The sequence below is a fragment of the Arachis hypogaea genome, chromosome 3 (assembly GCF_003086295.3).
Source record: "Arachis hypogaea cultivar Tifrunner chromosome 3, arahy.Tifrunner.gnm2.J5K5, whole genome shotgun sequence".
Taxonomy (NCBI): Eukaryota; Viridiplantae; Streptophyta; class Magnoliopsida; order Fabales; family Fabaceae; genus Arachis; species Arachis hypogaea.
The window spans coordinates 27,732,319-27,748,322 of NC_092038.1; the positions used below are offsets into that span (position 1 = coordinate 27,732,319).

The following is a 16,004-nucleotide window of genomic DNA, read 5'->3' on the forward strand; positions in this document are numbered from 1 at the left end:
TTATAAAATTAATCTTTTTAAATAATTTTTTAAAATATATAAATTATAATTTATTGATATAGAATTATAAATTCTTTAATTTATTGATCTTTTAATTAATATCATTTAAGTTTTTATTATTCTTATTTATACCATCAAATAATTAAAATATATCAAACACCGCTATTATAAATTCATTATAACAATAAAATTTTTAAGAAATCAAAATGAATCTATCATATTTAGTTATGCATGTTCAACCAGTATTGTTCATTTTCTAATTAAAATATGTTGTTTAACAAGTTTAAAGAAATTTTATTCTACACACAATACATTATCCTAATTTATTTTAATCACTATAATATTAAATACTACACTAATTTATCATCTATATCCTATCTTATTTACTACATTAATCAAACACACACACACAAATGTATATAATTAAATAAACAAAATCAAAGAAAACCCTAAACAAATACTTGATTCACTAATTAAATATGATAAACCCTAACCTTAACTTAGCTATAACAAAGATAAAAACTATTTTTACTTAGCTTCTAATAATAATAATAATAATAATAATAATAATAATAATAATAATAATAATAATAATAATAATAATAATAATAATAATAATTGATGGTTATCAATGGCTAAGAGAAGGGGGTTAAATCTTATCTTCTTTTTCTGCTGAACAGTGCTTTTTTTAAAAGAAACTTAAGAGATATTTTTACTTTTGTCTTGTGAAGTAGAGAATAAGGAATAACACCCAGATGTATCCTGGTTTAGCTACTTAGTGCAATGTAGCTTACATCCAGTCTCCATCACAATTATGATGAAATTTCACTAACTTTTCAACACATTACATACACCAATGTTTTTTCTAGGATCTACCCAATCCTATCTGGGACAAATCCAGATTCTAACCTAATCTGAACTTGACTAGATCTCAATCTAGCTTTCAACAGCAAAGTGCTAACCCAACTTGTAAGGAAATCCCCACAGGATCATGAAACAAAACAGAAAGATGTACAAAGCAAACCTGAGACATCTTATTACTTTTTCTCCTAGTTTAACTCACTGCCTTTTATCTCTCATTGGCTTTTTTCTTACAAACCTCACTATGTTTTCCTTTTTCAATGAGACTCAGACAGATTAAACTGAGAAAAAGTAAATACTAAATGAACAACATGAAGGAGAAGAACTCAATCAGCTTGGGTAGGTATGAGAATTGAACTCTCTCCTTACTTTCAACCCTTAGCCGTTCACCCTAAATATAGAAGAGTGAAGCTTCCAAGGTTGAAACAAGTTCAACCCCTAACACTGTCTTCTTCTCCATCATCAGAGTCTTGCAGCGGCTTCATCAGAGAGGAGAGAGAAAAGCTGAATCTGTTGCATGCAACTTATCCATTCTCTCTCATCCGTTTTCTTCAATCTTCTTTTCAATATTGACCGTAGAGCCTTGTTTTGGCTCCCAATTTTGATTTTTGAGCATTGATGAGCTTTTGACCATGGTTGACCTTACCTTTTCCATGGTTGCTTCTTCTGTGTTTGAGACTTTGTGATTTTCTTCTTGGTTTCTTGGTGTAGCACAAATGAGGAAAGATGCTTTTGATGAGCTCTGACCGAATGCAACTTGCTACTTGGTTGTAGCCCTTTTTTCTTGCTTGATTTTGGTAATAAGCTTTTTGTCCTTCAATACTCCATAACTTCTGCACTCTCCTTTTCTTTCTTTCTTTCTTATTAATTGACATGACCGAAGTGAAAAGAGAGAGGAGAGAGAAGAGAAGACTTTGGGCTTTCGATGAAAGTTTCAAGAAAATTAATTAGAATGAATTTGGGGTTCAAGTATCTAAAAGTGGGAGTGAAAACTGTACGAGGCTTATGGTCTTTTTTGCGTTCATTTTCTTGTTTTCTCATATTTGGTTCATGGACAAGTGATAGGGCTTAGCTTGGTTCTGATGGACTAAAGATTGTGGGCTTGATGATTCTATTTTTGGGTCAAGTGTTTTATTTATCTGCTTGCACACTAAACCAAATACATTAAATAAATAATTGGTAATAATAATGTTTGTTCATCACTTGGATTAATTTTTTAAACTCAACAATCTCCCCCTTGATGACAAACATTATTAAAATGAGTTAAAAAAGATTAGGAGAGGAAACTTCCCTTTGATGAATAATTTTCGTAGTACTCCCCCATTCTTTTGATCATCATGCTCCTCCAACTTTTCTTCATCTAATTAACCACTTTTAACAAGGTAAAATTCAAATAAAATTTCTATTAATTTCAAGCACACGAACTAATATAATTTTGTACCTAGTTGGGCCTACTGATGCACTGTTGTATTGTTCATCGTCTAAACTAGAATGAAAATTGAAGAGAAATAAATCAGAGGATACGTAAGAACAAATCAATAACTAAATTATTTAAAGATTACAAGGAGTATTACCATCACATCAGGCATTGGGTAGCTAGCAGAGGAGTATTAGACACAAGTTGTTGTGCACAAGTAGGGTACTTAGAATCCCCACTAGTAGATTTTGTTGTATCAGCCATTAGATCGAAGAGACTGTTGTTGTGCCAACATAGCAAGTTGTTGTTGATGAGTAGAAAATGGAGATGTCATGTTGCTCTAACATCCATCTAAAATAGTTAGATAAAATCATATTCAAGATATTGTTTTGACTTTACATTATTAAACTATGTTAATGTATGCTTGTAAACAACCGAAACCCTAGAAATTGATTACTAAACTGTGTCTAGAAAAACTCATGACTTTGATTATTTTGAGAGTGAAATATTTTTTTAATTTATTGAGTTAATTTTATAGCTCATTATTCATATTATTTACAAAAGTCATTGTCCACCTAACAAAACCAATTAGATTATAACTCATACTTGAATAAGGTGTATTAGTGAACGAAGAAGGTAGAAGTTTTGCTTTGGGTTCATTACTACAAATATGTTTAAATAAATTAAGAATTTGTTGTGTGAGAGTGTGCACATCAAATAATGAGAACATATCAAGTTCAACTCCCTAAAATCAAATTTAACAAAGAGGCTCATGATATCATTTTTGACGTCTTTGTAATTTTTCTAGAGCTATACTTGGTATCTCTGTAATTGAAGGTTGTGTTGCTAAAGATGAATCTTTAAATAGATCTTCAATTCCAGAAGTTGATAACATTGTATTTTCATCTACTTTAATAATATCAATTATTTGATGTAATTTATTGCAAGTATAATTAGTAGAATATAACTTTTAATTCTTAAAATTCGATGACTTTATGTTAAATGAATTTTTTTTGCAATATCTTTCTTTTTTGTGAATGAAAAAATTTAGTAAAAACAAAAAATCTAAAATTAAATTATTTGTTAAATATAAAAAGCATGTATCGTTTATAAAATATATTATTTTATTTTCGTAACCTCTTAAATTTTTCCAAGGTTCATTTGTTAATTTGTATTTTTTTAAATTATTTTTGTCGATGTTATAAATTTTCAGATATTATTTAATGGTGAAAATTCAAGTGCAGTCACTTTCACGTAAAGTTGATAGTTGAGAGATATTAAATAATTTGATTGATTTGACTAAATTTTTATTTAACAGCTCTCGGTTATCAACTTGATGTGAAGTTGACTGCACCTGAATTTCTACCTATTTTAATAGTTTATTTTTATTTATTATAGTTTGTGTTTATATTTCAAAGTTTAATGGTAAAGAATTGATTTATAAACAAAAAATAGAGTTAGGAGTGACAACATGCACTCTACTTGTGTTGTGCGCGTGCGCATGCGTGCGCGCTTAACTTATATAAAAATATGTTTTAAGTAGATATTAAACTAAAGATTTGTTATTAAATGTAAAAAATTTTTAACTATTAAAAAAAATCATTAATTAATAATTTAATATTTTTTTACATAAAAATTAATTCTATTTTAAATTATCATCAAATTATATAATAATATCGCATCTTTTATAATCTGTAGGTAAGTCGGGTACTTATGGATTAAAAACAGATAAAATACGTTAAGAGTTAGAGTTGGCTCTAAATCTTAACATGCCCTACTTATTGCCACCCGTAAATGGAGTTAATGAAAAAAAAAATTAGAAATCTTAATGGAATAGAAAGTATTTCAAAAAATTCTAATACTTGATACTCGGTAAATGTATTGCGGCACGCAACGTCGTTTAATCTGCGAATCATCTTCTTTCTAACGGTGAGAATAAAAGAAAAAGGGCATCCACCAAGGCTTCGAAATTCAGCGACACAGATAGCATCATTCGTCTTCTCTGTTTCTCCTTGTAAGTTTCCTATTTCTTCTGCTGTTAGGGTTTCAACATTTCTTTACTTCTTTTTTTTTCCTATATTTAATTTAATTTAAACAAAGAAAAATGCTTAGTCTAATAGGTTGGTTACTTATTCACTGGTTCACTCTGTTTCTGTCGGTATTTTTACTTCATGGGTTTACCTGTTGGACTCTTTTGTGCGAAAATTGTATTGTAATTTTCACGTTTTAAGTTAATTGAAATATAATATATAGGGAGAATGATAGATGGAGTATAAAGACTGAATCATTTAAGGATTTAAAGTTTTAATTCACTTGAAGTTTGTTCAAGGCCTTTGCTATGGTTGAAAAACCTTAGTTTAGTCGTAACCTGTCATTTGCTGAAAGCTAAGCTCTTCAAATTAATACAAGTGTTTAATTTGAATTTGATCTTGTTTACTTCTACATTGGCTCTATATACTGCACTTGAAGTTGTATTGCTTTGAAATTTTAATATAGCTGTTGAGCCAGATGGTAAAATTTCATCCTACTCTCTTATTCAACTTGAAGCATTCACCTTGCCAAAGGATATTAATGTTAGAGAGAAAGATAAATAAGTCCCGACTTAAATATCTCATATTTTAGAAAGTGAGGGGGCATTTTTGTATTTTCAATTTATCATGGATTTATTTGTCTTTGAATTAAAAAGTCAAGGACCAATTTTTCTTTTTCTCTTGATCTTAATATTCTGCTGCTGCTTGGGTCCTCATCTTTTGATTCTCTTAATTCGTGGGGGTGGAGTTGTAAATCGAAATAAAATTGTCATTTCTGCTATTAAAAAATAGCTTTTTTTAAATAAAAATTTCTATCATATGGCAAATGGTTTGCAAATGACCCTTCGTTAGATTTGGTTGATAAGCTGACCCCACTTAGTGGGACAAGGCTTTGTTGTTGTTGTTGTTAGATTTGGTTGATACAAAATACATGTTGACTAGGCTTTTCAGTTTGTAACTTTTGAAAGTAGTTGCTTTCGTTTCATGGACCACTGGAAATCTGGAATGTTATCTCTGGCTTTTAGTTCTCAATAAATTTATATTCTGAGGTTGTGTTGAGACCCTGAAACATTTTTGGAACACATCTTGCTGTGTGTTGGCTCTTTTTCTTGGGTATGGAAATAAAAGTAGTGATATACCTTAACATTGTAATTTTTGGTGTTTTTTAAAATTGTGGAAGGTACATAAATAGGAGGGTCTGATTTCTGTACTTCAAAATTTTTTATTTTTTTAACACAAATCTGATGGTCCAATTTCTGTACCTCTCACAAATTGAACGGTCTGATTTCTGTACCTTTAACAAATCGGATGGTCCGATTTCTACTTCTCTAATTAAATGGTTCCACATTTGAGAATAACTCGCCCAACAGTCCACATTTCAAAAAAACACCATTACTACTCCAATATCAAAAACAAAAAAGTGTAATTTAGAAGGTTATATACTTATATTGCGCCCTTTCAGATTTTGCTTTCCATTTGTTTGCTTGATGAATTTGTTTTTATTGATATTTGGTAATTTTGGAAGAAACATGGATATGGTTGATCATAAAGAGGGTGGCAATACCCTTGATCAAATGGATATTGAAGATATTGGCCGGCCTGAACAACATAAATCAACATGGTGTGAGAGAAAACAGGCTGCAGTTGATGAAGAAATGAAGAGAATGAGCCAACTGCCTGCAAACAGTACCTATGTTGTTCATCGTCGGAGGGTTCTTAATAAAATTCTGCAACTTATGACGATGCAGGTAGACTGGTTCAGTTCGTGTTTATCTACTCTATGTAGTTTTATTGTATGACTCACTATTAACAACCTGTTAAGTTTCATAATGTATTTGATTTCTAACAAGTTACCCTGTTACCTCAGAGAACAGTATCACAAGAGGAGGAGCTGGAGCTACTTTTTGCTGGGCTGTCTTTGTGAAAAATTTTCAATTAACCATGGTTAGATTTTGTAGAATCAGTTTTATTATCTTCAATGTGAGCTTGATGAAGCCTTCAAGCATTTTAATTTAGCTTGATATATTGTACCCAAGTAATTTATATTTATATCTTAGGCCTTTTTTGAAGCAACTAACCCTGTTTGCTTTGCTTTTCTTGCTTTTTCTTTTGTCTCTCGATAAATAGAGCTCAGGTTGCTAGTTTGGTAATCACATTAGAAGACCAAGACATGAAGGAAAGGCTTGTTTTTAAGTTTGTATAGTAATATATAAGAAGTTTGGCAATGCCATGTAATGCATGACCAGTAAGCATTTAGCTCTTTTTAGTTAAGCTTTGGCTCTATATTAATATATCACGTTGCTTCTTGCAATCATTGGCCTCTTACCTTTAATTGACATGGCTCATATATGTTGTTATTGCCATGTTTTGTAACGGCTCTAGAGTTGGCATTAAGAAACAATTGTTATAGTACTATGGTTTTATAGCATTCCAGAGCAAAGATGTCCGATAGTATAACTTTTTGTTTTAGGAATGCTAAACTACTAATCATCACATGGGCTTGAGAACATAATATTTGAACTTACACAATTCTTGTCAAAATTGACATAGATTGAGCAAATGTACAAAGAATCAAACTCCGATCCAAGAGTTCTATGTATAAAAATTTTAAATTCTAAATCCTAAAATTACGGAGCAACAATCAACCTTCTAGAACATATTTTCTTTCAGTGGCATAACACAATACTGGAACAGTGGAACGTATATGCCATATTGCTTCTGAACCAGAACTCTTGAAAAGTTTCATTTGAAATTCTCGAGCAGTAAAATCCAAAGATCTTGTTATACAGAATTAATTCCTGTTCAGTGTCATGGTAGCAATATGAATCATGTAATCCTCTGAATGCCATAACAATAAGTTGTATAAGCTATACTTAAGTGAGAATTATACTCCATCATAAAGATTTCAAAACTTCTCCAAGAACTAATCCCCACTGAGTCCAATGGGTGCCACCCTGCATTTTTGGCAAACAAAATTAAGATCATAAGTTAGTGTCAAGAAGATAACTCCCATAGCAACTCAATGTATGATTACTTGGCAAAATACGGCAAATGGTTCTCTAAGAGGTCCATCACATGAAAGTTCACTGGTGCTCCCATCAATAAAGGTTCCATCGGCAAATATTACCTGAGTTTGATGCAAAAAGAGTTACTTGGTATCTTTTGGGATAGACAAATAAGCATGTGTAAACGAACAAAGCGAATGAATCCTCTTGCTTCTTGGTTCGATCTTTCACTTAACAAGATCAAGTGTCATATCTGGCTATGCAATTTTTGGTATCATATGTCTTGTTTGAGTCTCACCTAAAGATTGTATTGTGCGAGATCAAACTTGATCTTGCCAAGTTAAAAATTAAATCGAGATGACTCATTCTTAGGTCAAAAACATAAAATATTTGTGCAAGAAAACATGGAGAAAATCTGATCTCACCTCTGATGCATATCCAGGAGTGGTACCAGCAACTGGTTTGGTATACGAACCAACAGGAGAGCTTCTCTGAACAGCCTCGCAGAAAGCAAGGAGATGCTCACGACTTCGAAGCTGTACAGCCTATTAATAATGGAGATTAAATTCAATATTCATCCAAGATCAACTTATATTTTGAAAGGGATGAAATGTGACAAGTGTATATGATAATTTTATATGATTTACTTACTGTGGGATTAACAGTGGGATTTACTGTAGCGTTGTAAATCTTGGCATTACTTAATCTGAGCATAAATTTTATCGGCATTGAATTTCATTATTCTAATTGTTGAATTGAAAGTTTCTTTCTACTAAACTGATTGAAACTATAAAATTTCATATCATATACAAAATCAATCTGATAGTCCAACTTTATTTTCACAAATGTGCTTTTTTGAGAATGTAGGCAATCATAGACTATGTCCATCTTTTATTTATTTATTTATTTTTCTAAATTTAATATGCTTGATAGCTAAGCCAAATCACATGATTTAACAGTTGAATGATTGATAATATTCAATATTTCAATGTTAATAAAAAAATAAACAGAGTAAATGGATCTATTTCCACATGTACACACACACACAACAATATTTCATTTAAAGGGAAAATACAACAGAGTCAATAGCAAAACCTGAACTGTATCATGGCGAGGTACACGAGGGAGTGGTTGCACTTTATAGCCTTTAGATGCCAACACTTCAGCAATCAGGAAGGAACCCTTTACATGGAAAAATCCTCAATACCAACTAAAAGCAAGACAAACACAATCTCTCTCCTAAATAGAAGAATTGAGTACCTTGATTGCTTCCCCGACCATCTGGGGAGAAAGAAATAATCCTTGGAAAAAGGCTCGCATGATATCACCAGGGGTTGAACCACAATCCACCCCAAGCCCAGGAGCAGAAAGCCGGGCAGCAGCTGCTTCGACCCATTTCCTTTTCCCAGCAACATATCCACCACATGGTGCAATTGTTCCACCAGGATTCTTTATCAAACTGCCAGCAATCAAATCCGCACCCTGCTCATGAATGTACAATGTAATACACCAACACATCATAGTGCTAGGAGTAAAGCACCAGGAAATGTCAAATTATCACATACCACCATGGGAGGTTCAATGCTCTCAACAAATTCTCCGTAGCAGTTGTCCACCATGACTAAGCATCCAGGGTTTTGCATCTGTACATATATGTTGAAGGTGCATCATATCATGAATAAAAAATACAATGGCGAAAGAGTTTACATGAGCAACCATCCAAGTAATATCTTCTAGAGTAATACAACTAGGTACCTGAAACATTTTTAGAAGGACTTATAGATCCCTAAGAGAAAACATAACAAATCCTCAGGGAATCTTGCAATGGACTTATGGGTTCCTAAGGGAGGGGGGGATTCCAACTTCTTCAAAAATTGCAATGCTGGACTTGTCATCGGAAAGGGAGACTAAGAAAAGAATGAAACATGTTTAGTGCTACAATTCTTCAAAAACTTACTTGGTACCTTTTTTCCTTAAGGACCTATAAATCCATTGCAAAATTCCTTAAGCACTTGGACTTTATTTTTCTCTTAGGAACTCTAACACCATCACAAAATTCTTAGGCCTAACTATTCTATTACTCTATCTTCTACTATACACTCGTAAAACTATTAATGTCACTTTGCTCTCTTGCTTTACACCTCAACTGAGAAGGCAGGTTCTGCACATATACATTTGATGAGAGATTATGACAAAGTCATAGTAGAAGCACATAGATTAATCATTAATCAACTACTGAGATAATATCTTCTATGTTAAGATCCTAACATGCTTCTTTGGTATCTAACTCAGCTCTGGATCTCCACATTAAAAAATAGATCACCCATGTGAACAAGAAAATTTACAGAAGTTGTGGATGGAAGAAATAAGCTTAACAGGAACAATTCATGTTTGTGTTAGTAGCTTGAATTGGAACAACCCAGAGCTTTTGATAATAAGCTCCTTTGTCCTTTGAATGCAAAATAACTCAATCCAAACATACATAACAAAAACAAAGAAACTCGAAAACAGCACACAGTATAACTCAAATATAGTTCTATCATTCTCAAATTTTAGCCACAGTAAACCAAAAATGATTTGATACAAACATGTGAGCATTTCAAGTTTTAACATGCACCAGTTAGGACACAGGATGGTTGACAAGCAAGCATAAGGTATAATTCAAACTAAGCAAAGAAAAAATCAATGATGATAAAAACAGTGCCTATAATTCAATATTCAAAGTTCATATAAAATTCTGGACAAGATTCTTTTTTGGCAGGCACTAAGATGGGTGTATTTTATGCAACAAAGATGATCTTGACTTTTTATATTTAGGTTATAGACAAGATAAACACGATAATGTCCATCACGGAGTTCTATGGGAAGTTTTATTTATTTTTTGTTTCAAACTTCTCCTTTGGCAACCCAATATATTGTGTAGGACTACCTTATCCTCTTGTCACTTCAATTCTTACCTAATAACATATCCTATTTTACAGAAACAAATAAAATTAAATAATAAGAATCAAAGACCATAAATCCAAAATTTAGAACCTTACTTTGATTATTTTTATTGCCCTTCCTATGTCGTTAACACTCAAACTCTGACGCCATGAATAACCACATGACCTCTGTATGAGTGCACATTTTGTTCCAGGCTTGACAGAAACTGTCAATGCATTCCAGTCAAGTCCACCATCCTCAGCAAGCTATTGGAAAAATGTCAGCGAAGTGTCAAAAAGAAGGCTGATGAGTTGAAAACAAGAATTGGAAATAACAATCTATCTGCATACTGGAACTTCTCTGTACTTCACCCCAAAATCTTGGAGGGAACCTAGTCCACCAGAGTCCCTTTTCCCAATTACTTCCTCTAGGGTATCATATGGTGCGCCGGCAACTGCCAATAACTGACAGCTATATTAGTTTAAACCGCACTCCAAGAACAAATTCAATAGAGCACTCTAAGACTATGAATAAGTCAAAGAAAGATGAAAAATGTTACCTCATCCCCAGGCCTTAGGAGAGCAAATAAAGCACATGTGATAGCATGAGTACCTGAGAAGAACTGTTCATATGAAAACAGTGTAACTTCAAAATTGTTAAAAAGTACAAAGTAATAACTAATTGTATTTAACACAGAGAAAACAGAACCTGTGATCGCACAATAGCAGATTCAGCCCCAAAAATTTCAGCAAAGGCCTGGTCAAGAGCCTCTCGCCCCCCAGCTTCATCGTGGCCATAACCAGTGCAACCACCAAAGTGCTGATAGAAGTAGGTGTGATAACAATCAATTAGATCCCAAAATACAGAAAATAGTTATCCCTACATTATTACAACATCAGATGATCTTTTGTTTTGAACTAATATCAGATGATTACGATGATAAATAAACATATGCAAAAACTGCTTATTGAAGTATAAGTGCATTGTTACATGAGATCCAAGTCGAGCATTCTGGAATGCCTTTAGTACACGGGTGCTATTGAATGCAACCAAATAATCCACAGCCCTGAACTCCGAATGCAAGGCATCCACTGCTTCCACAACCTGCACTGCACAAAAAAATCCATTACAGTACCTGCACAATCTATAAGTTTACGAAGCATGAAAATGGACAGCAATCTCCACATACATTAGAATTCACCAAAAAGACCTAGCCAGGATTAAAACTGCTTGATCATGATTTAAGCAATCGGTTTTGCAACAAAAATGAACAATGGCAGATTCTTGTCCTACTAGGTCGGGGAGTTCTGCACAAATCACTGAAAAATTTTACATTTAGCATCAACTTTGTCGTGTAAGCCCTAAACCCTAACCCTTCCCCTCCTGCTGAAAGAGGGAAAAAGACCACTTAAAGCAATTTTATAATGTAAAAAAAAAACACATATTTAATTCATTGTTCTCTATAATAAAAGAAACACGATGTCATGTTAACTCATGTTCCACTCAATTAAAAAAAGTAAACATATATTTAGTGATGATTATTGTTAGTGGGAGAGCTCACAGAGGTTTCCTACCAAAATCATCTGTCCTAAGAGTTCAATTTTCTCAGTCCTATATTGAACTCCGTTACAGTCCACAGAAGCACCAAAGTAACAACGTCAATACCAAAATAGTGAGGGGACCAAAACACTTGTGTTTTAAATTTGGGAACCAAACCAATTCATTTTAAACCTCAGGACTAAATTGATTCCGGTTAAAATTTTCAGGACTAAAAATTCAAAGAACTACCAAATCAAATTAAATAACTACCAACCATGATTTCTCATCGTCCAAAATTTCTATTGGCTGTAAGATTGCTTTACAGTCCGTACAAATTAATCTAAAATTCTAAATAACTTGCTGCCATATTCCACACGGTTCAATGCTTTCCAGTTTACAACCAACAAGACGGTATAGTGAGATTCTAGGTTTGAAAAGGGTAAAAATTCTTATGTAATAATAATAAAAAACGCTGAAAGAAGTGATGTTCTGTACTTGAGAGTAGTAGCAGTAGTGATAGCAGTACCTCGGGGACAAAAGGGTTGGCAATGGCACTATGAGTGACAGGAAGTGAAACCCGAGAGGCAGAAAGAACGCCATTGGTTGCCGCTGAAGCTCGAATAGGAAGCGCAGGATAAGAAGAGGTAGCGCAGGATATGACGTACATTTCTTCTTCTTATTGGTCTTGCGTCCCTCTGTTATCTTGGTGTATCATCTGATAGATTATTCCCTTTCACCCCATGTTTGCATATTATATGAATGTTTGGAGATATGATGTAACTAGCCAAATAAAACAAAAAATGAAATTACATCACTTTTTGGTAATTCCCAGATTTTAGTGTGCTACCACACGCCAACCCAAAATAACCGGCCACTTTTTTTAGGGGCGGATCCTTTTAAGTAATAAAAAAAAAATTTGGATAGTGTTTAATGTAGGATTTCATTATTTATTGTTTTTTTTTTATTTAATTTTGGTCTTATTTATAGAACTAAAAGTGAGAGATTACACTTATTTTTTTAAGTGTTAAAAAAAATGAAAAAGATCAATTTTTCTTTTTTTTATGCCTTTGTAGTTGGATTGAAGGATGAAACTGGAGAGGAAGAAAGAGGAAGAAAGAATGAGAATGGGTTTTTAAATTTTTTTTGGTATGTTTATATGAAAAAGAATAGGATAAACATGTTTTAAAGAGTTGATTATCTAAATCAATTTTAAAAATTTTTAAAATAGTACACTTTAGTCCTTTAAATTTTAAAGTATATAAAATAATTTTAAATATTCATTTTTGTTAATCACTAATAATGATTGCTGACGCAAAATATTCATTCGTACATGTAGCTATTAAGTGTCTATATGTGTACAAACTGATCAGTTTTCAAAAGTTGTGTTTGTTTTTGTGAATAGAAATATAAATAGTAAATATTAAAAAATGTTTGGATAGAGAGATATGGACATTAGACATTAGACATAGTGTCTCCAAAAAAAGGAGTGAGAGACAAAGGAAAAAAAGAGAGTATGAGAGATATGTCTATTTTAGTCATTTTGCATAATATTGTAATCCTATCCACAAAAACAAACACAGACAAAGTGATGTACAAAACAATTCTAGAAAAATTTAAAATATTAAAATAGGCTTGTAGTTTTTTTTTTCCACAGTATCCCCTAACTTGGCAGGTCAATGATTAATTCATCGCGGATCGAAGCTCCATTTAAAGGTTTGTCGCTGGCCAATGGATTGCTGCATGCACAAGGCGATATTCGAAACCCCGACCCTTGTTTGTTTAAGCGGACTAGTCAGCTAATCACTAAACCAATCCAACTTAGTTTAAAATAGGCTTGTAGTTGATGCTGTTTATGCTACCACAAGAATTATGCCAAAAAAATTTAATTTTTTTTTTAACTTGGAAATATTTTTTTAAATTTATATAGTGTCAATATCTTAGGAGTATATAAGTATGTAAATAACGACCTTTATAATGCAATGATCTATTAGATTTTGTCGTTGCCATTATAGTTTCTACGTCACCTCAATATAACTGTTATAAGTTAATGATTAAATAAGATTTTTCTTATGACATTCTAGTGTTAGTAAATAAAATTATCTTTTAGTATGTATTTTGTTATTTTTTGTATTTTTTATTTATTATATATTTTTCAATAATATTTTATTGTTTAGTTTAATAAAAATATTATAAGTCATTGACTTTTGAAAAAGATTAAAACATACAAAGGAATGTTTCTAAATTTTTTAAACTCTTCGAGAATTATTTTGTACGTCCAACTCGTACATGTAGACACTTAATAGTCATGTGTTTGAATTAGCGTTCAACGTCAGCAATCACCGATAGCGACTAGCGGAAGGAGAGTGTATTGTCTAATGGAAGTAAATGTTGATGACTATTCTGTGTATTTTAAAACTTAGGGACTAAAATATCTAATTTTAAGAATCTCAGATACTGATTTTGTAATTTATTCTTTTTATTAAATTGTACTTTTCTTTGTTTGGGTAGATTAAACGTGCCAAATGACAATTTAATCTGTATATCATAAAATGACTTCTTCTATTTATAATAAATTTATGGGTAAAGTATATTTTTTGTCCCTAATATTTGAATTTTTTTTAAAATATTCATAATATTTAGTTGCATTCAATTTTATTCCTAACGTCTTCAATTTGTGTCAAAATTACCTAGGACGTTAACTCTGTAAAATGTTAGGGGCAAAATTAAAATTTTTTTGGAATAATTTTGACACAAATAAAAAAGGTTGGGATAAAATTGAATGAATCGAAAACGTTAGAGAACAAATGGAATGAAATCAAATGCAATGTTCTGAAAACCAGTTCGAACCGGCCAGTCGAACCGTGAACCGGACGCTAAAGCGGTTCGAACAATAAGGAAAATCGTAAAATTAGAAAATCGGCGTTGAACCGACGAACCGGCCGGTTACCGATCGGTCGAACCGAACCGGGACCCGGCCGGTTTTTTAGCTGTGCAGCAAAACGCTGCCGTTTTGCATTTTGTAAACCCTAATTCCCTTTGTCCTTCGCACTTTCGTTTCACACTTTCACGTCGCACACCCACAGTTCAGCACTTCAGCTCCACTCTCATTAAGGGTCAGAGAGAGTGAGAGACATAGAGAACGCCTGAACGCCATTACGATCCGTCGCGCCGTCAGCTCCGTTGCGCAGTCAGCACCGTCGCGCCATCAGCTCCGTCGCACACTCATCCACTTCGACCAGTTACCTCCGTCGAGCTCTAAGAGAAAGCAATAGAGTTCGGTTGAAGCATTGAAGCCTGAGCCCTGAAGCCTCAAGGTGCCTTCGAGCTCTGAGAGAAAGCAATAGAGTTCCAGGTAATTTTTATTTTAGTTATGAACTTATGATTGTTTGATTTAATCACTGAATAACTGTTGCATGATGAACTGACTCTAAGTCTTTGATACTGTGATGAAATCTGATACTGTGAACTCTGATGAAACTGTGAACTCTGATTTTGTGGCATGATTTTGTGAACTCTAATTTTGTGAAATCTGATTGTGTGAACTCTGATTTTGTGACATGATTTTGTCATTGTGAACTCTGCTTTTGTATACTCTGATTTTGAGAGATGATTTTGTGAACAAAGAATTTTTTGAACTCTGATTATGTGACATGATTTTGTGAACTCTGATTTTGTGACATGATTTTGTGAACTCTGATTTTGTCGACACTGATTTTGAGACATGATGAACTGCTAAACTTTGAATTTTGGATGTTGTTTGTTCATTTGTTGTGAACTTAAGAGTTGAGATTATTGGGTTGGATTGCTGGTAATATTTAGGTATGGATGAAAGTATCAACCAAAAACTACCTAGGAATAATAATGCTGAATAATAATATTGCTCCACCACTGCTTGAAGCCGTCGCCCAGCCAGTCACCTCCATCACCCGGCGTCGCTGTCTCCCAAGTCCCACTCTCCCTATTGCATGTTCTGCACTTAAAGCCTTGAAGGTGCCTTTTTTTTTAGTTATGAACTTATGATTGTTTGATTGAATCATTGAATAACTGTTGCATGATGAACTGCTAAACTGTGAATGTGAACTCTTTGATTGAGTAGCTCTTTGATTTTGCTTTGTTTACTATCAACCTCAAGTTATGGTTTTGGATTGAAAATTAGGATAACTCTGTTTTCATGCTAGCATTCATAATCATAAACACTTTTGGCATATTGGTAAGTGAAGTTGAACA

At 32.9% G+C, this 16,004-nt stretch overlaps 2 protein-coding genes across 5 annotated transcripts; one reads left to right on the forward strand and one right to left on the reverse strand.

Moving 5' to 3' along the window:
* The first annotated feature begins 4,062 nt into the window (after positions 1 to 4,062).
* Positions 4,063 to 6,765, forward strand: LOC112790017 (uncharacterized). Its single transcript, XM_025832226.3, has 4 exons — positions 4,063 to 4,292; positions 5,834 to 6,056; positions 6,176 to 6,252; positions 6,436 to 6,765. The coding sequence occupies exons 2-3, from the start codon at positions 5,838 to 5,840 to the stop codon at positions 6,230 to 6,232; spliced, it is 276 nt and encodes a 91-aa protein (XP_025688011.1). The 5' UTR covers positions 4,063 to 4,292; positions 5,834 to 5,837; the 3' UTR covers positions 6,233 to 6,252; positions 6,436 to 6,765.
* Positions 6,766 to 6,808: 43 nt separating this feature from the next.
* On the reverse strand, positions 6,809 to 12,580 carry LOC112790015 (uncharacterized). 4 transcript variants are annotated; one of them, XM_029296719.2, is made up of 13 exons: positions 12,304 to 12,580; positions 11,229 to 11,342; positions 10,947 to 11,057; positions 10,798 to 10,860; positions 10,589 to 10,702; positions 10,355 to 10,504; positions 8,879 to 8,956; positions 8,574 to 8,795; positions 8,409 to 8,495; positions 7,739 to 7,858; positions 7,343 to 7,435; positions 7,199 to 7,262; positions 6,809 to 7,106 (listed from the first exon to the last, which is right to left on the reverse strand). In XM_029296719.2, the coding sequence occupies exons 1-12, from the start codon at positions 12,442 to 12,444 to the stop codon at positions 7,203 to 7,205; spliced, it is 1,353 nt and encodes a 450-aa protein (XP_029152552.1). In that variant the 5' UTR covers positions 12,445 to 12,580; the 3' UTR covers positions 6,809 to 7,106; positions 7,199 to 7,202. The 4 variants fall into 4 exon arrangements, with proteins under 4 accessions (XP_029152552.1, XP_072088776.1, XP_025688008.1 ...); XM_072232675.1 differs by having other exon boundaries at positions 10,610 to 10,702; positions 12,304 to 12,546; XM_025832223.3 differs by having other exon boundaries at positions 6,809 to 7,262.
* Positions 12,581 to 16,004: the final 3,424 nt, after the last annotated feature.

What these genes read in the sequence shown, in the direction of transcription:
- LOC112790017 (XM_025832226.3), top strand. Translation starts at nt 5,838, where the DNA reads ATGGATATGGTTGATCATAAAGAGGGTGGCAATACCCTTGATCAAATG. An exon ending in TGCAACTTATGACGATGCAG is followed by an intron (nt 6,057 to 6,175) that starts GTAGACTGGTTC and finishes CTGTTACCTCAG; the next exon opens with AGAACAGTATCACAAGAGGA.
- LOC112790015 (XM_029296719.2), bottom strand. Translation starts at nt 12,444, where the DNA reads ATGTACGTCATATCCTGCGCTACCTCTTCTTATCCTGCGCTTCCTATT. An exon ending in ATGCTCGACTTGGATCTCAT is followed by an intron (nt 11,058 to 11,228) that starts GTAACAATGCAC and finishes TACTTCTATCAG; the next exon opens with CACTTTGGTGGTTGCACTGG. An exon ending in TCCTAAGGCCTGGGGATGAG is followed by an intron (nt 10,703 to 10,797) that starts GTAACATTTTTC and finishes TATAGCTGTCAG; the next exon opens with TTATTGGCAGTTGCCGGCGC.